Below are 23647 nucleotides of genomic sequence, written 5' to 3' on the forward strand. Positions count from 1 at the left end.
GGGAAAGAGATGAAACCCCAACAGACTGAGTCCAGTTATTTCTAATCTGCCTAACTAAAAGCTGGTACATGGATTTCAATTTCTTCTCCCATACACAGGGGCCCATTACTGAAAGAATCAGGGCCAGCTCTACCCAGACCCTTAAAAAAACCAAAGAGACTCCACAGAACAGCCAGAAGAAAGTTATGGCTCCCTTCAAAGGAACCCTGGAGATGTTAAACAGAAGCTATGAATCTCTGAGTACAACACATTCAAATCGGTAGAAAGAAAAAGTGAGAAGCTGTGGGAAACACTGTTTTCAAAGCCTGCAGGGGCCCAGTTTGGCTTGGGACCACAGCACAAGGGAGGAGGGGATTCTGTCCCCACCCCCCCGTGCCATGTTCCCAAGCCAGCCCAACCCTGGACCCAACTCATTAAAAAAAAAAAAAATCTTGTATAGTTTGGCCCTAAGTCAGACAGTTAAAAGAAACACATGGCATCAACAGACACAGACAGATCTTGCGCTGAGCTGCACACATGGTAGTTATTTCAGTCACACTGGTGTGAAAAGATAACTCAGTCCAGGATCCTCAGAACTTCTATCATCATCTTTTTCTGTAAATATATCCACTTGCAGAGAGCGGCTTACCATCAAAACAAACATCCTGAAGCAAAATTTAAATGATGTAATGCAACAGCACGACAAAAGATGCTTGCAGCACATCCTTTCAAACCCAAAGTTAAGATATGGAAAAGGTCTCTAAAACTGTCTCTCAAATGGTTTCACATTTAGAATTGGGGGGTGGGGAGAGACGCTTGAGATACGAAGTATTACCACAGAGCAATGGTGGTTTCTATGAATGAAGGACAGCTTAAGGTATTGTATCAGGAGTTTCTTGGACTCTTCAGTCAGGTTTGATCAGACGGCAGGCAAGCTTCCAGATGTTTTGGGAAAGATGTTGCCAAAGCCTTCTGTTTTAAGCATTTCAGGAACGGAGCCAAACCTCAGGAAGGTGCAAATCTTCGGTGGTCTTAGCATTCTAAGTATTTACTGGAAAAAAGTTGAAGGAGTGGCAAACGGAACTGCACTGCTTTCTGAATGGAAACAGATGTTGAATGAATGCTAACAATTTCCCCTTCGCAAGTAACATTATTAAGGTCCAAAGAGCTCCACCAGAGATATAAAAATATGCTTTTTCTTGTTCTGTTATTGTGCTATTTTGATGAAATACCTATCCCAATGTAATTGAAACTTTGCATTAATCTTTTGCTCTGTAACCTAGAAGCAAGCTATTTGAGAAATTGAACAGCAAATACTATATGCTTCCAAATAAAGTTGAAACAAATACTTATGGCAAATTCATTACTGATGCATTACTTAACTGATTAACTTGATACAATCTCAGGAGAACTGTTTGCCCAAGGAAGCCCTAGTGTCTACGAAAAGGCCTCTGGGGACAAGGAAAGACTGTGGCTGTACAAGCTAATGTTTCAATACAGGCTCCACTGCATGGATGAGGCTGCCCTAGGTGGCACCAGGAGATGCACCTGTATGTGTATTGTCCATGGATACATTTCCAAAATAGTGTGATAGGCCTAACTTTTACTGCACAAACCCCAGCTTATGCAAAGGGTTATAAGAAACTCTTCCTTTCCAGTAACCTCAGGCAAACTGACCATTGCACATAAACCATGAAGGGGACTAGTTTGCCCCTCCTATTTCCTTGGGGAGCTGCGGTGGCTCAAGTGGTTAAGACGCTGAACTGCAGGCTGTGGAAGGTCAGTAGTTCAGCGGTTCAAGACCCGGGTGCCGCAAGACAGGGTGAGCTCCTGTCTCTAGTTCCAGCTCCTGCCAACCTAGCAGTTCGAAAGCAAGAAATTGCAAGTAGATAAATAGGGACCACTTCAGTGGGAAGGTAACAGCGTTCCGTGCGCCTTGGTGTTTAGTCATGCCGGCCACATGACCACGGAGACGTCTTCGGACAGCGCTGGCTCTTCGGCTTTGAAACGGAGATGAGCACCGCAACCCTAGAGTCGGATTCGACTGGCTTTCGAGCAAGGGAACCTTTACCTATATATATATCTTTCTTACACATTATTCACAATTATATTAATTATTATATACACATTAATACATAGAAAGAATCATATATCCAAACATCTGAGTATCGTCTCTTTATATATCACAAAAGATATTGCACAACCCCTTTATTAATACCAGTCCTCCTTAATAATACAAAGGTTTTAAGGGATAGGACTCCTTTAAGTCTATTTAGAATTAGTGTTCAGTCTTCCTCCAACAGAGGTCCAGATATCCTCCTGTTTCAGTGTCTTCCTCAGGGAGTTCAACAGATATTTCCAAGCACAAGGTTCCCAAATACCAAAATAGTTATCCAAATTTCACCAATGAATGCTGCAAAAAGTCTCTCTTAATGAGCTCCAGGGTCATTTTTTCACTTTTGAGGAAGCCTTGAGTCTTCTATGTACCACTAGGTGGCAAGCTAGACTTGTTTTTGAGGCAAGAGACATTTTAGAGGTGGCTTGCCTTTGCCTGCCTCTGTGTCACAACCCTGGTATTTCTTGGAGGTCACCCATCCAAAAACCAGCCAGGGCCTACCCTGCTTAGCTTTCAAGATCTGACAAGATCAGACTAGCCTGGGCTATCCAGGGCAGGGCAGGGTTGGCACTGTTTACCTAGGAAGGAAGGCCAACTTTGACAATTGCAAAGGTAAGACTTTCATTCAAAGATGTGAAGTCCCAGTAACAAGGTGACTGGTTTAGCTGATGGCTTCTCCTGGTTTGGCCCAGCCACATACTGCCTGTGTCATGACTGCTGAAACAGCAGCACTGACAAAGGGCTAATCATGCTAGCCCACCCATTATTGAGCTCACTGTCCACACTGGACAGTGCAAGTCCATGTTTGTTCCCTTGGTCCCAGCGCTGGGATGTGCCCAGGGAAAATGAAAACTGTACGGCACATTCTGAATTCAAGGTGCAGAAACTTGTTGACATCGCTCCACACAAGTTGAGGAGATGTAAAAGATGAAAAAAGATCTAGCAAAAGGTATTTAAGTCAAAGATGTGGAAGCAAATTTTTAAAAAGCCATATCCTTCCACTGCAAGTGATCTTTAAGATAATGTCATGCGTGTTCCTATCAAGCAGAAAGGTAGGGTTTGCTTTACCAACTATCTTATATAAGTAAAGTGTTTTATATTTAAAAATGCCTGACAGATGGTGGCAGGGAAAGACATAGGAAGCTGTGAATACAAAAAACAATAGCTTCAAGCACAGTTTGAAATCACCTGGAAAAAGGCTGGTTTCTAGCTCATTCAAATGATCACATTTCTCTCTACATACTCCTATCTTCTTAGTTCTACTCATGAGGCAGCCCAAGGTCTGGGAGTGAAAAATATTTGTTTCTCATACATCCACACATGGGTGGAATTATCCTATCCCACCTCCCGTCCCCCCCATAACTCTGTGAGGTGGGTTAGGCTAAGGGAAAGAATGCAGATATTTTATCCATGTTATGTAGACATCCTTTGCAGATATTTAATCACCATTTTATGACATATATGTGTCAGTTAACACTGCCATTTCCCCGGAATGTGTGTGTGGGGGGGTGATCCTCCTCTCCTCAGCCTGGTACACTAACGATGTCTCCTGTCTGGGTTGTTATCTGCTTATGCTTTTCTGACCTTGGGAGTTCCAGCTGCTCCTGACCTGCTGGGAACAAACGGCTCCTATTTTGCCCATTCTCTTTTCTCCCCCGTGCGCGCACACAATGCACAATGCTTGTTGGCTTCTGCTTGTAATGAGGGGTGTTTTGAAACTACTATAACTTTGGGTGCCCTGCTGCTTTGGTCCATTCCTGACAAAAAACGTTCACGTGTCATAGTTATGAACTACCAATAAACAGAATGCTTCTTATGAAGCGCTGTGTAGTGTGATCTGACTATTGAACCCTGACAATATGTACTGAAAACATGGTAAAAAAAATTTCCTGACTACTTGACACAGATGAGTGATATCACTCTGTACAGACTACACATCTAGGTTTTTGTACATTCAGTCCATAAGAACATGAGAGGAGAATATGCTGGATTAGACCAATGGTCTATCTAGTCCAGACCACCAAGGAAGACTGGGTTTGCTATATGGAGGAAGACAATGGCAAACTACTTCTGCCCATCTCTTGCCTTGAAAACTCCATGGCTGGGGTTCTTCTTGGCAATCATGAGTCACATTCCCTTTACTTGCTTTCTGTGATACTGACAGAAATGGAGGTAAGCAATGACTCATGGGTTGTTCAGTAACTCAGAATACTTTACTACAGGGATCGTGATGGCATTTGACAACTGTAGGTTTCTTTAACCTAACGCAAGTCACTTTTCATATGAACAGCATGCTTAAATCTTCAAACAATTTAAATGCAGATTTCCCCCACTTTAGATGTGTAATACTAATACCAAATGTCAGCAGTTCAATGTTCTTTAAACATTTAATGCCCAGGTAGCTTGTGAATGGCATTTCTACTGTTCAAGCTAGACAGGTTAGTGATCAGTCCCTGTTGAAAATAAATACAATAACATTAATTAAATGTTTACAAAACTGTGGATCCATGGAGAAGAACCAAGTGGTCCTACGGATTCAGCACTATCCAGTAGATGCCAAGAGCAGCCTGAACAGCCCTGACTAGTTTGAGTTTGTTGGAACTTGAAAGCTAAGCAGGGTCAGCCACAATTAGTACTTGCGGGAGACCACTAAGGAAGACTATGTAAAAAAAGGCGATGGCAACCTTTGCTCCTCTCTTGCCTTGAAAACCCCCATGCCAGGTTGTTGTAAGTCGGAGACAATGTGATGTCACTTAATTATTCTTGTAATCAGTGCCAAATCATTTTTAATAGTAGTATCTTTAATCTCTGACGTTAAGCAAAGAGCCTGTGCGCATGCTGAACACTCTCCCATAGTGTGTGGGGGGAACAGTGCACTGTACAGTCCTTTGGGGAAGTGATTTACAGTGTTACACCTTTCTAAGCCAATTGACATCAGTGGGAGCAATGTAACTCTGCTAAAGATGGTACGGTTAGTGTCCAGGGAAGCAATGAGATATATTCTACAAGTCTCACCAAAAATACTTTATGTTGAAACTGGCATAGGCCAGTCCATTGTATAAAATCTGGCGACAGTCACAAATCTTGCAACTTCAGCTTTTGTTCCAGAGAAAAGCTTAGTTTCTAGCTCTCATGGTTTACAAATGTGTTGCATTTACCCGCAACCCACCCTACCATATTTACAGGGCAGGATGGAGTCAGCATGACAAATTGATGTCTATTATTTTCCAAAGCTTATGCCCCTGTTCTTCATAACTTACAATACCCTTTGAAAAATGATGTAAATATCCTTTATCACATTACTGTCCCAAACAAACCATTCCTTCACTATCTTTTTAAAGAAGGAGTAACTAAGATTCCAAATGCTGTTCACGGAAGGAGGGCCAAATATAAGTTCAATGTTCAATCCTAAACCATTTACATGGAAGCAAGACACACTGATCTCAATGAAGCTGACTTCCAAGCAGCTATGTTTAGGATCAGTAAGCTTACCTATAAGAACATAAGAGAAACCAGTGTTGGATCAGGCCACTGGCCCACCCAGTCCAACACTCTGTCACACAGTGGCCATCAGGTGCCAGGTGCCATCAGAAGCTCCACCAGTGGGGCCAAGACACTAGAAGCCCTCCCACTGTTGACCCCCCCCCAAGCACCAAGAATACAGAGCATGACTTGCCCCAGCCTGTGAGTTCCTATCTATACCTTGTGGCTAACAGCCACTGATGGATCTCTGCTCCATATGCTTATCCAATTCCCACTTGAAGCCGTCCATGCTTGTAGCCGCCACCACCTCCTGTGGCAGTGAATCACTGGAATCATGAATCACTGAATCATGTGTTAATCACTCTTTGGGTGAAGAAGTACTCCCTTTTATCCGTTCTAACCCGACTGCTCAGCAATTTCATGGAGTGCCCACGAGTTCTTGTATTGTGAGAAAGGGAGAAAAGTACATCTTTCTCTAACTGCTCTACCCAATGCATAATCTTGTAAACCTATAGTATGGGAGGACTAATCCAAATGCTACCCCAGCAGCTTGGCTGCTGTTAGGGAACCCAGCTAAACTAGTGTCATTCCCACACGGCTGGCTATATAATGAAAATTGAATCCACATAGGCTGAGTTAAATACATGTATGCAGATCTGATTTTTTAAACCAGCTTTGCTTGCATAGTTCAACTCCTTATGAATCACATGGTTGCTTTTTCATCCCACAGTTAATTGTGCAGAGAGGCACCTCTGTAGCTTGCGTCTCTAATGGCAAAGTGCATTGTGTCGACAACATATTAAATGAACCATATTTTGCTTATAAAACACAGTCTTTCCTCAGTATGTTATCCATTGCATAACACTGGCAAATGTTTTACATGAATTTATCCCAAGAGTTTAGAGGGCTGCTTACCTATGTGGCAACTTGGCAAATCATTCTAGTCAACAACATTTTTAAAAAGCTCAGTAGATATTCTATTCAAGACCATTTATATTAAACCATCTACAGGCATTTGAGATATGTGACTTTTTGAGAGTACAGGATACTTTCTGACAGAAACTGGCTTGATAACTTTCACAATTCATTTTAATATTTTGATTTCAGAAAGAAGCATTAATACTTTTATTTCAATGCTTTAAAGAGATTCCCTGTTAAAATAATCACTCTTATTTATTTTTACATGTAGAAAATTACTATCTCTCTCTCTGTGAAACGTTTATAGTCCGAAAGCAAACAGCTCTACCAGAATAAAGAACAAAAACATTAATCACCAGCAGCATCTCACCATTTGTAGTACTCTTTTTGAAGTTATCCAGAAATTCCTCCAGGAGTTGTGACTGGTTTGGAGGGGGCAACAAGCTTCTTGCTTCCTTGGAAATCTCAGCATCTGACCACGAAGTACATAATGCACTTTTATTGCCATTGTGACTTGTACTCAAAGTGAGAGTTACACTTTTCTCAGAGAACAATAGCTCCATCTGTCTAAGGTCAAGATCAGATACAGATTTTCCATTTATAGTCAAGATTTCATTGCCCACACGCAACCCTGGGAATATGAGAAAAGAGAAAACAAAAAAGACTTAGTCGGCACTATACCAGAAGGCTGTTAATAACTGGATGCTTTGGAGGTCATTGATTCATAGGGTCACTATAAGTCAGAAGTGACTTGATGGCACATAACACATGCACTAAGTCAAGGTTCATCATCATGCCACACTGCAATTTAATTGTTCAAACAATTTCCTTACAGTATCATCTGGCGTTCAAAGAATGCACTTTGAGGAAAGGGGGAATCCAAACATACACTTTTGGTCTAGTCTAAAGTAAGTCCCAATTTATTAAACATTATTCCCAAGATAGTGTTCTTAGGACTACAGCTTTGTCAGGGTTCACATCTGCCAACTAGAAATTTTTTTGTTTTAAGATGAACCATGAAAATAGGATGGTGTAGCCATCTTAGTCTACTGCTATCAAAATGAGTTTTGTGCAGGGCCGGCTCATCCGCTAGGTGAACTAGGCATTTGCCTATAGCACGGGCCAGCCCTTAGGGTGCCAAGCTGGACACTGGGAGCGGTGGTGGAGGAACCGAGGAGGAGGAGGAGGAGGGAGACTCATGAGCAGGGCTCCTCCAGTCAGAAGGACCCCAGCGCCACATAGGGGCGGCTGCCTGTCGGACACGTGGGACTTCCCAGGGGGGCGAGCAAGTCCGTCCTGGCTGGCGTGGAGGCGACGGGCTCGTTTAGGCAGCGCGAGGAGGGGCGAGAGTTGGCAGAAATTCAAGATGGAGGTTACATACTGGACTTGCTAAGGGACAAAAATTTTGTTACAAAACTCAAATTAGAGGTGAAAAAATTCATAAAAATAAACAAAACAGAAGATATGCCACTAAGTACAGTATGGGATACTCTGAAAGCATATATGAGAGGTCTATTTACTACACAAGAGATATGGAGGAAAAAGCAAAAGAGGGAAAAGTTCAAAAAATTGTCAGAACATCTAAAAAAAGAAGAATCCATTGCAAAAAGCAAGGGAGACATAAAAGAGACAATGATTAAAATAAAAATGATTCAACATCAAATTAACGCAAGAAATAGCTACCAAACTAGAATATACAAAAGTGCATTATTTTGAAAATGCTAAAGGGCACATTTTCCCAATCCCGGTGTGCACTGTCATGTATGAAAACCTCTACTTGTAAAGTATCCAGACATTTGGAGAGAGACACTACCAGCCACAGATTCTCAATGACAACACACTCTGCAAAACAGACATAGCACTAACGCCAGCATAGGGAAAACTTGTCATGTTGTTAAGGATGCCAAATAGAAACACCAACGACAAATCTGGTGATCTGGGATAAACACTGGCACGAGTCAGGAATTCACAGAGGAATTTGCTCTTTGTCCAGTGCAACATTTGCATCTTTAGAAGACAACACCAGAGGAAAAGAACTAACACATACCTTCTTTGAAAGCCATCCCATCAGGAAGAACATCACTTACAAATATCTGGGTTAGATGTTGGTGTTCATCAACTTGTGCAGTGACTGCAAATCCTAGCAAAAAAATGCTGTTTCAATTTTTGTGTGTCCTTAAAAAAGTCTTTATATATTCATACACACACACACACATATATACACAAATAATTGCACATTTGACAATGCTTCATGATTGCTTCATTATGGAAAAATTCCCGTTTTATATTACTACTAAGACATTGCTCTTAAATCTCATTAATACGTTGTGTAGTTCATATGCGATAAAGCAGCCAAATAGAGCTGTGGCCAGTCATAACCAGCAAAAGGTACTGGCCAACATGGATGTTCCTCATATAGATAGGTGATACCTGGATTAGCAAGAACCATGCGGATCAGGGGAAAAAATCACACAAGACAGCAAGCTACTGAAAGGTGCTGGAAATCACTTCTCATGACTTTTGCCTCCGGCAAACAAATTTCCAAAAAGCACTGTGAAGCTATAAAGAAAAGTTTGAGAGATCCCCCACATCTAAATAGGAAGCTTCTGTACACAATTAAACAATCACATAGACATAACCAGAGGGGGGGAATCCAGTCTCTCTCTGTCTCTGTCTCTCTCTCTCTCTGTGTGTGTGTTTGAGATCAGGCAATGTGTTGCCCAGCAAGGCACTTAATGTGCTCTTATGAACCATAAGATATGATGAAGGGACTGTACTGCAAGGTGACCCCATATGATGCCAGTTGAGACTGCACACCTCAGAGAAGAAAAACCTTCCTTTGCGTTGATGCTCAAGGGGCTCTTTCAAGCTTACCTGCCCTCTTACCTGATGTGAGATGACCCAGTTCCTTTGTCTGCATAATGCCATGCCATGCCCAAGCATGAGGACAGAAAGCTCCAAACGCCATTAGGAGCTCCATTTGGCACACATAAGCAACCACTTTCCCCCTCCTCCAGCAGATTCTCCCTGCAGTTGCTTGGCAACTAATCGTTCGCGGCTAGGGCCATCAAGAGACAATAGCCCTAGCCCAATGATTCAATCATTCTTCATGCAGGTGCCAGTCCCCAGATTAAGTTGCTAGCTCTCAATATTGACCAACCCCTAGCTCTTCTCCCCCTTTACTTCCACCCAATAATATGTTTTATGGGACGGACTAACAGGAGGTGTCACAGGGGGATGTGGCCAACCTAGCCTGCCCCCCCACACCACATTATAAAAGGTGCTACCCGACCACATGGTCTCTCTCTTTCTCCTCTCCACGACCCCTATCGAAGCTTTGACCCTCTTATTTCCAGCTTGCTATCCAACTACCCTATCTCCATCTTTAAACTCTAGATCTGCAGCTAGAGTCCACGTGGTTCTGCCAGTTCAGAACACGTGTTTCCCATTTTCTACTCTTAACCCCTCCACTCTTCCATTGGAACGGCTCAATCAACGAGGACAGGTAACTATTGCCCAATCAACGAATATCCTGCTAATGCAAATGTGCTTATTATCTATCTTTATTTCCTCAAATCTGTATAAGTGTGTGCGTGCTTGTGTATTGTTTGAAAGATATATTTCCTCCAGTAAAAGACATTATATTTTACCAATTACAGTCTCCGTGTCTATTCCGGTGACTACAGTAAAGGCGGGACTTCTGTATACAACGGTGTTCACTCCCTAATTTGCCTATTGCCAATTAATAATCATAATTTCCCCGATATTAATTAAGAAAGTAAGGCAATTTGGCTACCAAATGAACCTAACCCATTTGCCACCTGTAAACCAATTTAAAATTCCTGACAAGAGAAACCAAGAAAGAAAAAGACAGAAGGTCAATAAAGTGAGTGAGAGAGATGCACTTTGGAAAAATGCAGGCTTACCAAAATCAGTTACACCTTCATTCTTAGTAAGATGCACGTGGTAGACACTTAAAGGAAAGATTTCTATTTCATCATATATCTGCAAGAAAAGAAAAATCTCATTTGAATTTGAACCATGAGACATGCACCAGCAGGATGCACTTAGCAGTCATGCCAAAACAAACTGCTATTAAGACTGGTCCTGCCATTAAGGTGAATGAGGAATGAGTTTGGTGTAGTGGTTAAGTGTGCAGACTCTGATCTGGGAGAACCAGGTTGTTTTTTTTGAATTTACATTTTTTATTAAGTATATCAGTCAAAACACAAACATAAATTCATTATTCATCTTATCAATATCCTCATTTTCCATTTTTAACAATCGCGAAACAAAAAAAAAATCCATCTGAGGTTACTATTACAACCAAAATTTTTTCACTCTTCTAGTCCCTCCTCTTTTCCTATACCCCTATCTTACCCGTTTATGAATCCCATCCAACTTCCCCATAACTTATAAATACTCATAATCTCACTCAAAACCTACAGTTCATTCTAACTCGCATAATACTATTTCCCTGCATCTTCTTCTGTACCTAAAACCGGGTCTGATTCCCCACTCTGCCACTTGCACCTGGCTGGATGACCTTGGGCAAGTCGTAGTAAGATAAGAGCTGTTCTTGAAAAAAGAGCAGTTTCTGTCAAAGCTCTCTCAGCCCCACCTACCTCACAGGCTGTCTGTTGTGGGGAGGGGAATGGAAAGGAGTTTGTAAGCTGCTCTGAGACACCTTTGGGTAGTGAAGGGCGGGGTATAAATCCAATCTCTTCTCTTCTTCTTCTTCACTTTAGGTGGCAGATTCTGGGTCAAAAGAAAGGCCTCCTTGGACTAGGATTAGGAGGTAGTTGAAAACACTATCGGGCAGTGGACTGGGTCTAGGCCCCTGCTCCATGGCTTCTGTACAAAAATATTCCATTTGATCAAATAAGGAATGCTAGGTGGATGGTTTTCTAGCATTCTTTGACAGGTCTGGAGAATTGTCACTGGATGAGCCATGATGTTAAATGCAGGCTACCAATGTTTGGGTGTAGGAATGGACCCTGCAGAAGGTGGCTGTGTTCCTGCAGGTACTCCAATAATTGAATCCGCAGGTCAGTGGTTGTGTTCCTGCATTAGGGGAATGTAGTGGCCATGGGACATGGCCATTTGGACATTTTTGCCAGAGGCATGCCATGTGTAAGGCCAACAGACTTTTGTACACAGCTTGAATTCTAGTACATTGATGTAGAGGAGGGCTTCCTGGGAGGACCAGGTTCCACTGACTGACACTTTTTGATGTATGTATCCCAGCCTGACAGGGAAGTGTCTGTAGTTAAGACAGTCTGTGGTATGGGGAGGATGGAAAGGAGTCCCTGTTAGGAGGTTGGTCACTAGAGTCCACCTGTGCATGGACTGTACCACTTGCCTCGGGATGATCAATTTTTTGGATTGGTGGTGACAATGGGGTTGAAAACTCTGATGAACCACAACTGAAGTGGGTCCATGTATAGCTTTGCATGAGGTACCACCGACATAGTGGAGGCCATTAGCCCTAGCGGCCCTTGGACTAGGATGATGGGCTAGAAACATGACTTCTGGCAAAGGAGTGTATTTAGCCTGGAGCAGAACCCTGAGTGCTGATCTTTTGCAGGCACTTCTGTGATTGCTTTGTTGCTGAGGAGGGTGTCGACTTTTTCAAGGAGTTCTGGAAAGGGAACAGGAAAGTTGGATGACACAAGGGAGTACATTCCGAGAGAGGCAAATTCTATGGCATGCCCTTCTGTAATGATGCTAAGTACCCAGTTCCTCTGTTCTTTGATATGCCAGGCATGAACTGTAATTGTCAAAAGCCCTGGTTTGCAGGTTGATGGAGTCTGCGCGGCTGAGGCCTGGCTTCAGAGTGGAGAAGGATTTGACTGGCAGGTATATATAGGGAGGCCTTCTGGAATATGAATGAAGCATCAGGTGACCTCTTCCTCTGGATGCAGAGTAATGGGTTCTGAAGAAAAGGCCTAGGTTTATGAGTACATGGAGTAGAGAGAATCACCCCTAAGATCTTAGTCATGAGCTTGTCCTTCCGCATCTTTTTAAGTACTTCATCAGTATGACCACTGAATAGGTCTTTGCTCTTGAAAGGTAGGTCTTCAATTCTGCTGTAGGTTTCCTGTGGACGTGTAGTGGACCTGAGCCAGAAATTATGATTGTATGTGACTGCTAGACTGTGAGTTGAGCAATCCACTGAATGTTTGGCTGTGAGATCTGGTGTCTGGACAGCACTGATGCTTCTAACAACTTTGCCGGCTTATGTTTGTCTTCAGGAGACATCTCTAGATAGCGTGCAATGCCCAGCCCTGGGGCCCTAGGGTGCAATGCGGGCCCATCATTGACAAAATGTTGATCTTTGCCTAGGGCACTAGCCCGACGAAGGCGCCGGCCCGCAATCCGCCACGGACTCCCCGGCTGCAGGAAAGCGCACCTCCTCCTCCCTCTGTGCCCCGGCCGGCCTCTGTCCCCCTCCGGCTCCAACTCTCTGTGCCCCGGTTGAGCTGCGTGGCCTGTGGGTGCCCCCCTCAGTGCATGCTCAGAGGCTGGCCCGGGGGCAGGGCCTGGTAGAGGAGGAGGTGGTGGTGGAGGCTCCTATCCTGCACAGCAGCGGTGGCTGAGGTGAGCATGGCTGGGCTTCAGGGGCCCGCCGGGCAGCTGGCAAGGCGCTGCGGCAAGCCGGTGCAGGTGGCTGCTGGCAGGGCTGGAGAGCTCATGAGCCTGGATGGGCAGGTGCTGGGGCCAGGGGGGTATCCCTTGTGGGCGGGTCTCTGGCGGTGACCTCTCCAGTGGCGACCGTGTAGGTGGGTTTCCTCGGGGCTGACCTCTGAAAGAGGTGCCCAAGTGGGGCTGCTGGGAGGGTGGGAGGCTGCGGGGGTGCCAGAAGGGGGGGTGCCAGAAATTGGTGGGTGCACGGGGGGTGCCATGTGTCCTTCCCTAGCATGCAAAAATACCTGGCAATGCCATCCCAAAGGAAGAGCTGACAGCAGGCCACAATACAAGGATACTTTGCAATCTTGAAGCCAAGAATAGAGGAGGCATAATTTTTTCTGCCTATTCCGTCTAGTTTATGGCCCTCTCTTTTAATAGGGCTGAATGCTGGATGCCGTTGTTTTTCCCTTGTGTAATCTTCATATTAGTTGAATTTATGGACAGTTCCAGCATGATATCCTTTGTCATGCCTGTCCCCGACCTGGCACCTGGGAGCCTGGAAAATGAGGACTCTGCACCTTTAACAACCTCTGAAGCACAAGAGTCCTCATCAAACCTAAGTGCCGGGGAGGATGAACACCAAACTACAGGACAGCTGGCACCTGAAGCTGGTCAGGCAATACCTGGCCCTAGCAGCTCGCCACCCGACTCACCGCCACCTGTAGACCGGTTGAGAAACCAGAGACGCTGGGATCTGGGAATCAGGCGCAAGGAGGCACGCTTGCGGGGACGATGATCTTAAGCCCTGATTACTGACAGAAGCAAGGACTTTGCAAAGGAATGTTAACAAGATAACGAGCCAGCACACTATTTGAAGAGACCTCTGGCTGCAAGCAAACTGTACTGGCAACCTCATCTGTGGACCAGACGCTTTGCACCTCTCGCTCTGTGTTGGCTCTGGACTGATCTGTAGGGTCCTGAATCCAGTCCGTGTTTTGGAGATCCCTCTGGCTCCTGACCCCCGGCTATGCTTCTTGACTACAATACTGGACTCTGACTATTGGTAATGTTGACGATGGCTTGGCTCTGTGTATTTGGAACTGTTTGCTTGGACTCTAGTTGCTCCCTCTGGCTGACTCTTGGACTTGCCTTTTGACTCTCCCTTTTTGCCCGGCCCCCTGGCTCTGTCGTGACATCCTTGGATGAGGGTTTGGAAGCATAATCTGACTCTCTGTCTTCATAAAACAGGTTGCTCATAGTTGAAAGCTAAGTCACCCAAGGAGTAGACCTCTTCCTGTGGTTCTTGTGGAAGGTTTGGGTCATTTATTGATATGGGTCAGCTTCTGCTTGGTTTGAACTGAGAGGAGCATATGGATCCTAGCCCTGGTCATAGTACTCACAATGGACATCTTGGCATGGTGATCTGGATGATGTCAAATGCAAATCCTCTGGAACCAATTGGGGAGGTGGATCGTAATGGTGAGATGAGGGGAGTTGATGACATGAGTTATGAGGTTCTGAGCCTTTTACTTCATGTTCTGAGATAAAAATGGGATTGGGGGGAGGGTTAGCAACTGGAGGGGGAAGGCATTCTCGGAATGGAGACTGACTTTTTGACCAGTTCCAAGGATGTCTGGTGAGAGATCGAGTCTTTATTATGAGGACAGGAAGGGGTGAATGATGACTTCAGTTTGGGAGGCTTTTCTGGGTGCTTGTGTTTATGTTGAGCCTTTTTTTTAATGCTGTGCTCCAGGAACACAGAGACCAAACTCATGGTCTTCCCTGTAGCCTCAATTGGGTCCAGAGTGGCTGAGTTCAGTCTCGGGACCACTGGAAGACCAGAGAGAGAACTGAGGGAAGGATGCTCCGCTCCCTCTACTTCACACTGGAAAAGATGGAAAACAGAGAGGGAAAGGGGAACAGCATGTCTCTAGGTATTCTGAGCTTCAAAAAATCCTCTCCACGGCAGGCCTGAGCGTTCAGCAGTATCCAGCTGTGACTGCACAGGAACCAGGACGATGAACATGTAACTCTGCTTAGGGTTGCACTGTAAAGTATATTTCTGTATCCAGTTAAGCGCCATTCTCACATATAACAGACTCACTGTAACTAAATGAACTGTACAGTAGCTCCTGGTTAGCAGCTTACTGTGACGAAGGGTGGTCAGACTACATTACATCAGAGACATGCACCCATATCATCAAATACAGTGGCCAGTATGCCCATGCTGGCAAACTGCTGTTTTTCATCACACTCACATGGAGCCAGGTATCAAAATTTCAGGCCCATAAGTCCTTTGATACATGTTCCTTTTACCTTAAGGTCTGAGAGCCCCTATGCATTCCTTAAGGAAGAACATGTCTCTCCTCCTCTACTTTAGGTATTTGGTTTTAAGGCAGTGCCTGCTTTGCTGCTATCATCACGGCTGTGCCTACAGAACTCAGGCTATGCCTGCGAACACAGTTGCTCTGCACCCTCCGTTGCCTCCTTTCTCATTTCCCCCTGACTTCAAGGGGACAGCTAAGTGGCTGAAGAACTGCAGCCTTTGGTTATTAAGAGTCATGCAACAACTACATTAACAAACTATAACCAAAGTTATGCAAGTTAGAGGCATTATGTTCCTTTAACTCTAAGCAAAGCCCCAAATGAAGTCCGGTAGACAGGTTTTGAACAAGATCACTCTTAACTGGCTGCCACTACTGGATGGCCCACGGCCAATGCGTTATCCAGCCTAATGGAACCAGCCTTAGAAGACTTGTGAGCTGGTGAGCTGTAGTGTTCAAAATATTGGACTAGGACCGAGGAAACTCCGGTTCAAATCCCCACTTGGGCATGAAGCTTGCTGGATGTCATAAGGCCAGTCACTTTCTCTTAGACTAACTTTTCCCACAGGGCAGTTGTGAGGACAATATGAGAATCACATACTCCCTGGAAGAGGGGCAGGATAAAAATGTATCAGTCAATATTTGTCTGCTTTTATTGTTAAGCATACAAGGATATATTTGTTTATTCGGGGGCTTTCTATTCATTCTGTTTATTGTAAATAACACACAGGATGGGTACAAATAAGAGATCTGACCAAGAAACTTCAAATCTTTACATCATGCCACTTGCCTGGTCTTGTATGTATTCATATGCTTCAGGAACGTAGTGCTCAACATTTTCATCAATAAGCCTTCTGAGCCGTAAGCCATAATGTCTTGGTTCCAGCTGCTTAATCTAAGAGGTAAAAAGAATTTTTTGGAACTCAGAATTTATTTGTACAAGTCCAGAAGTCATATATACACATTCCTTCAAGTTACGCAAAGGTAACCTTCAACAAGTCATTTCCTAAATAGCCACCATAAATAAATAAACCTAGCTGTACAATTTTCATACCAGAACAGATTTGGATTGCTTCTAAAACCCCCAAAGGTTTATAGTGTTACTTCCTGTGTATAAAATTAACAGAGTGGTAGGATGTGTAAATAAACTTTAAAACTTGTTCTCTTCTTCCTCTGCTTATACAGGCATCCGTTCATTTCTACAGATCTCCCAGATGGCATCTTTCTGCTGAGTGCTACATTCACATCTGATGCATAAAATGCATGTGTGCACTCAGGCTGTTAAGAGAAGGGCGTTATGTACAGGCTTGGCTTTTACTGCACTTTTTACTGCCAATTTCCTCTGAGATCATGAAACCACCTACTTTTCGCAGCATGTGGTTACATCCAGGAAGCTAAATAATGGAACAGAGAACACTTCCCTTACAATATTGGCTTCATGCCTTGTAGGGGCTTGTCCTTCAAACATTTGGAATACTACTGAGGTGGCACAGATTTTACTTTCAAGACTAATCGCTCAACATAGGGTCAAACAGACCTTGCATACATTAGGACATTTATTTTGCTCTCCACCCAGCAGAATTACCAGCCACAATGCACTCAGCAACATATTTAGCGAAACGTAAAATTGTGATTTCTCCAATTTATGACACAGATAACTAGAAGAAGAAAAGCTAATGAAACAGGGTACAAATAAATGTCTGTCACAAAACATTTCATCAGATGTCAACTATCATCATCATCAAGACTACTGGATATATTAGAGAATACAGATAAAAGCTTAAGCCTGGTCCAGGTGCCATTACAGCTGACACTATCAACACCAATGGAAAAGCTTTTATTTAAGAGACCTTGGTGAACTTTTGATGATGCAATCCAAAGTAACTCACAGAAATGTATCAAAGAAATCTCTGGATCATGATAACATGAAGAAAATGAAAGGACAACACAAATAGCGACATACCCTATGTTGACTGAATGTGCGTTTCTTAAGAACTACTGTTTTGAAACACCATCCGTCATCCAAAGAACATACTATATGATAAAAGTTAGGTTGTATGTACTGTACAAAAGGACAACAGGGTATGTTCTTATTGTCAATTCCATGTATATATTAATCTATATTAATCTATATTTTCTATGGGTTATTTAACATTTATTTATATGAGCCATTTAGAAACAATTCCACCTGATCCAAGATAACAGTTTGTAGAATCTAAAGAGCAAGGGGCTCCATTCACTAAGGGTTGTACCTCTCCAGTATAAGGAGGTTAATGTAACAGCTTCATGGGGTCCAACCCATCCAATTTAGAAATTGTTTTTATACCAGGAAACAGATAGTGTTAGCAAGTAATGGCAAAGATCCTTCACCTACTCAAGGTCAGACTATTTGAAATTCCCTGAAGGCTAATGGGAGTTAAGCAGCCACTGCCCCTTTTCACCTTCTAATAACCAGCCCTGAACCACGCACCACACACCAACATCAACGTACACATGCTTCAAACACGACATTGCGCTAAAGAATTGAGTATTCCCAACACTCACCAGAGAAGTATGGAAATGTAAGAAAAAAGAACTAGGAAAGATGTAGCAGAAAGTAGTCAGCATTAAGATATGTCTAATGGAAAAAATGCATTAAATATACAGAGCAGAAAGAAAGATAAAACAGAAAGAAGTTTTAATCGAAACAAAGAAACCAAAATAACTTCAGATCAAATGATGTGACAGCCACAAAAAGAAAAGTTTGATTGTTTTTATGAACAGATATTTTGTGAAGTGTAGTGAGGAACAACTGTGATTTCATACATTCTTATACAAATACTTCTGGGTCACTTGAAGTTTGCAATGTTCATACAGAAATACTTTTCCTAAAAATCTTTTCTTCATATGTCAGATCTCTGCTGCCACCTATAGGCCATGCAAGGATTGCCTACAAAAACATACCTCTTTTCTTCCAGTTAATGAGCAATATTTGTTTTAACAGAAACTAAACTCTAAACTTGGTGTCCTGACCTAGAAAGCCCAGGCTACCCCCATTCTGTCAAATCTCAGAAGTTAAACAGGGTCAGCCCTGGTTAGTACTTTGATAACAGGCCATCAAGGATGTCCAGGGTTGCTATGCAGAGGCAGGCAATGGCAAACCAGCTCTTGCCTTGGAAACCCTGTGGGGCTGCCATAAGTCTGCTGTGGCTTGACAGCACTTTCCACCAAATTCTACTGTAGATTTTAACACTGGAAACCACAACAGGCACTACAGTGTATTTTCATACTGTGCTGAGCAGAAGGATCATCAATTTGGTAACGTGATGCACGGAAAAAATATTACGTAACCCTAAGCATGTATACACAGTCCCCACAAGATAATGGGCAAGCTGGCACAAATATCTAACCAGTCTGTTCAGTTATTAAAGGAATGGGGGCTTGCTCAAGAGGAAGCCAACCTACCTTACTTGCTAGAGTGAAAGTGCAGGAATTATAAGACTGGGCCTCCTGATTTCAATGAAAGCTACCAATATTGGTGAAGAACATCTACCATCAGATGTGACCAAACTTCACTGCCTGGACCTAATCCCTTCTCCTCGTGCCATGTTCTTTCCCTCTGTCAGCCCAGGACCATCAAAAAGCTGATCACCCTTAACTAGTAGATGTTCACTTAATTCAGCTCAGTTTGGGCTTGACTGCACCCCAGACTCTTCAGGCAAGTCACAGCTTTTTGGTCAGAATGAAGATTTATGTAAACCTCTAGAAATTTGGTTATTCTGTGAAATCAGTAAGATTTATGGTTGTGTTCCCACATACTAGGTCAAAGCCATTTTATTATATGCTTCCTGTACACATAATCAGTTATGGAGAGAGTGACAGTGTTCTTGCTAATCAATTTAGCTATTAAAGTACTTTCGGAAGATCTTCAAATTTTAAATCCTGCTAGCAATTTCCATGGACGGGGGGAGGCAGGGAAGTCATGCCCTGTGGCTGGAAACCTGTTCCATCCACAGAAATCAACCCTGAGATCCAAGCTCATGTTGTGTTTATTTACTTCATGTCCATTATACTGGATGGAGTCAATTCATAATTTGAAACGCATAAGATTTAAGATCTAAGCGATAGCATTGCTCTTTTGCTTGGTTTTCAAAGAATGAGAGAGATGCTATGATTACATGTCACACTTCCTTTACCCATTTCTACAACATTACCCTTTCCACAGCTCTCTTTAAAGATCAAAGGCTGGATTTTATGAATCCATTCCTCCCTTGCAAGAAGGCTGGCTCTGTCAGAAGAGATTTGACTGGAATAAGAGGCAGGAAAGGCAATTTCACCCACTTTTCCTTCACCACTGCATCTGTCCATGTTCCCACAAGCACCATGTTTTTGAGAAAGAAGAAGGCATGAAACATCCACTCTAGGATCCAACTTCTGTAAATGTGATTAACAAGCTATATTAAAGTGCAGAATTGTGTACCTTGCAAGCCAAAGCCAAAACATCCTCTATTCTGTCTTCTGGTTTAAGAGTGAACATTAGGCCTTGACCATCAGGAAAATGAACATATGTTTGGATGTCCCAGGTATTTTCTTTTCCGGCATTCTCTGGAGTCAAGTAGTACACATTTAGAAATTCATCTACTTTCTGCTGGAAAAAATGAAGAGAGGAAAATGTATGAACCCTTTTAATAACTCAAAGTCACTTAGACTAGCAATATACAGCTCATGGTTGGAACCCTCAGGTAAGTCAGGAGCCCCTATAAAGCTGGAATTTTTGGGAAGGGGGGTGCTTTTCTGGAAAGACCTGCTGCTAGTGCTTATGGGCAGAGAGTAAGGGTGCCACATCTCCTGTTACTTCTTACTCACACACTGAGAGAAGCATAGGTCCACTTACCTGGCCAGCAGGGGCCTCCCAGCGTCCTTCCAGGAGACCAGAAGTGATATCGAGCAACTTCTGGTAAAATTGGACATGCAGGCCCCGACACGATGATGTCACCTGGAAGTGACATCATCGCATCGGGGACATTGGAGGCAATGCTCTGGTTTTGGGGCAAAATTCTATGGTAAATTTGGCTTCAAACCATAGAGTTTTGCCCACAAAACAGAACGTCACCCCCAACATGATGACGTCACTTCCGAGTGACATCATCACATCGGAGCCTGCATTTCCAGTTTTACAGGAAGTCACCTGGGAATGTCAGTTGGGGGAATGGGAACCCTAGAGAAGCAGTAGTAGGACAGTAAGATGAGGTCACTCAGCAGCAGAGGATAACTTTTTAGCACAGGCAGTTTCAGAGAAACACAGACTCCTCATCTTCCTCTCACATGACTGTGAAGTTATATGAGATCCTGCCATGTGCTTGCTGCTCTCTGGATTCCACACTTCAGCTTGGGGTTAAAGGCAGGTCCCAGTTGTGGAACAATTAAAGACCATTGACATAAACAGCATTTGCTACTGATATTATTTGATCAACAAAAAACATCCATGCACATAATCACTTATATACACTGTTTCCTTCTCCAAGCACTCTTAGCCCTTTGGTCTCCTTAAACAGTGTCATTTTCTGATACATTAGCACTGTCGAGGCCATCCCCAGTCCAGCTAATCCATTAGGCCTCAGCGATGAAATCTTGAACCATATGCTCTCTAACTCCTTTCAGCTTTCTCCAGGTGTGTGTGTGTGGGGGGGGCTTTTGGAGAGTGTGCCAGCAGTCTGGCTTCATTAGGCTTAAGTGGAATCCTCCTCTCTTATACAGAATTGGATTGGCCCAAAACATTACGTGCTGTCTTAAACCACTGTCTCATCCATGCAGAGACTGTAGAACAGTTGGCAGTTTACTTCATGAATTCCATTCTGAATTTGAGTCATTTTTCAAATTTGCTTACTATCACTAAATACAATCATTACAGATTAAGAAATAAAGATTCCCTCGAGGTTGACCTGGAAACTCGAGGTTGGCACAGAATGCAGCTGCACAGGTCCTCATGGGGACTCCGCATACAGCACACATCCACCTTGTACTGCGTGAGTTGCACTGGCTTTCAGTGGAGTACCAGATCAAGTTCAAGGTTCCGATATTGACCTTTAAGACCTTAATGCTCCAGGAACTATGTATCTTCAGGACTGCCTCTCCTGATATATCCCCAGGAGAGCGCTGCACTCAACAGATCAAAATCTGCTGGTGGTCCCCTGGCCTGAGAGCTATCCAGCTGTCCTCAACCAGAGCCAGGGTGTTTTCTGCCCTGTCTCCAACCTGGTGGAACTCTCTGCCAAATAACATCTGTGCCCTGCAGGACCTGATACAGTTCCACAGGGCTTGTAAGGCAGAGATGTTCTGCCAGGCATTTGGTTGAGGGCAGCAACAGTTCCATCTTTTCCGGCACTCCCACCCCCTGCCTCCCTGTGAGGACAGTGACACCATCAGGAAATTTTAACATCATCTTTTGGTACGACTGTGTTTTTATTGGTTTTAACTGTTTTTAATAATGTTCATATGATATGTTGTACACTGCCCTGAGCTTGGTCCCTCCAGGGAAGGGTGGCTTAAATCTACTTTTTTGTTATTGTTGTTATTGTTGTTGAGAAGAAGAAGAAGAAGATGTTGATGATATTTTAAGAGCCATCCAAGTTCCATCAGTGCAGGATAATGGCTTACCCACAAAAGAATGCTTTGCGTAACTGATGGTTAACTCACTTTGTGAAAGGTCCTTTTACCAAGTGACCACCCTACTTCAATTCTCATGCTAATACACCTACAAAACTCTTGCTCCAAAACAGAATAAGGAAGCTAAGACATGACTGAAATGTCCCATTGTAACGTCAGCGGGACAGTTTACAGAAACAACCTTAAATCACACATTTCAAAGAGTCCTGGAGTCACTTCATACAATCCCCACACAAACGTATATGTGTTATATGCAATATATTATGATGCAATGATACACATGTATGCCACTGTAATGATCATATGATCTATAAATAAAACACATACAAAATTAATTTTACATAAAACAGATGTCAAGTCTGTAAATGTGGCTATATTTCTTCTTTCAATATTTGATAAGAGCATTCTTTCAGAATTTCTGTGTATGCATGTTACTTCCTTGTGTACTTTCATGAAGAAGGCAGAAAACGATAAAATTATACAATTTAGTTACGGATTTTAAGAAATTCACACTTCTTTAAAGATTCCATCAGCAGAGGGCACTGTAGTGTAGCACCACTAGATAAGGAAACACACTACTGGCAGAAATATTAAAGGCTTGCATTTTGTAGCACTCTTACCATTAAAATACCAGATAATTCGGCAACGCCACCCACTTTCAAATGTAGACTATGACAACAGAAAAAAGCAGCCAACACTTTACGGAAATGGGGCTGCAGTGGCTCAAGTGGTTAAGACGCTGAACTGCAGGCTGTGGAAGGTCGGTAGTTCAGCAGTTCGAGACCCGAGTTGCCACATGATAGAGTGACCTCCCATCTCTAGTTCCAGCTCCTGCCAACCTAGCAGTTCGAAAGCAAGAAATTGCAAGTAGATAAATAGGTACCACTTCAGTGGGAAGGTAACAGTGTTCCCTGCACCTTGGTGTTTAGTCATGCCGGCCACATGACCACGGAAACGTCTTCGGACAGCGCTGGCTCTTCGGCTTGGAAACGGAGATGAGCACCGCACCCCTAGAGTCGGACTCGACTGGTTTTTGAGCAAGGGAACCTTTACCTTTTACTTACTTTACAGAAAAGGTATCCAATGTAATAAACCCAGGAAAGGATGAACCCACAAAACCAGAACTCCTCAACACTTTGAATGTGGGACTAAATTCCTGCGTTCTAGCTCTGACCCAGATGGCCTAGGCTAGTATTTGGATGGGAGACCACTCTATGAGGTCACCATAAGTCAGCTGCAACTTGACGGCACTTTCCACCACCACCAAGTTCTATTACAAATCATCTACAAATTACAAATCATCTACAAGTAATTTCTTAGCAGAACAGACCACAGAAAGGTTCATGTAGAAATGGGAAAACTCTTCTCAGGAAAAAGTATTCTCCCCTCCCCTTTATCTTCAGGGCTCCAGCTGGAGTGGGGCAGCAACCAGTACCGAAATTTTTTCTAGAGCCAGTTTGAGTAAGCGAGGACTAAGTTAAGCTGCATCACTTTTAACCAACATTAAACTGACATGAGCATGAATCCAGTTTGTTGCCAGCCTCGCATGTAC

At 43.4% G+C, this 23647-nt stretch overlaps 1 protein-coding gene across 1 annotated transcript in view; it reads right to left on the reverse strand.

Moving 5' to 3' along the window:
* TIAM2 (T-cell lymphoma invasion and metastasis 2) overlaps window positions 1-23647 on the reverse strand; it is a gene marked incomplete at its 5' end in the record, with an annotated part of 98496 nt that overhangs the window by 62157 nt on the left and 12692 nt on the right. Inside the window, 5 exons of the mRNA XM_015415634.1 lie at window positions 6867-7127; window positions 8544-8636; window positions 10423-10501; window positions 16241-16345; window positions 19910-20074. Coding sequence (XP_015271120.1) covers window positions 6867-7127; window positions 8544-8636; window positions 10423-10501; window positions 16241-16345; window positions 19910-20074 — 703 coding nt within the window. The remainder of the gene's footprint in view (window positions 1-6866; window positions 7128-8543; window positions 8637-10422; window positions 10502-16240; window positions 16346-19909; window positions 20075-23647) is intronic.

Source organism: Gekko japonicus, unplaced genomic scaffold (assembly GCF_001447785.1).
Source record: "Gekko japonicus isolate JY-2015 unplaced genomic scaffold, Gekko_japonicus_V1.1 scaffold3127, whole genome shotgun sequence".
In the NCBI taxonomy this organism is placed as follows: Eukaryota; Metazoa; Chordata; class Lepidosauria; order Squamata; family Gekkonidae; genus Gekko; species Gekko japonicus.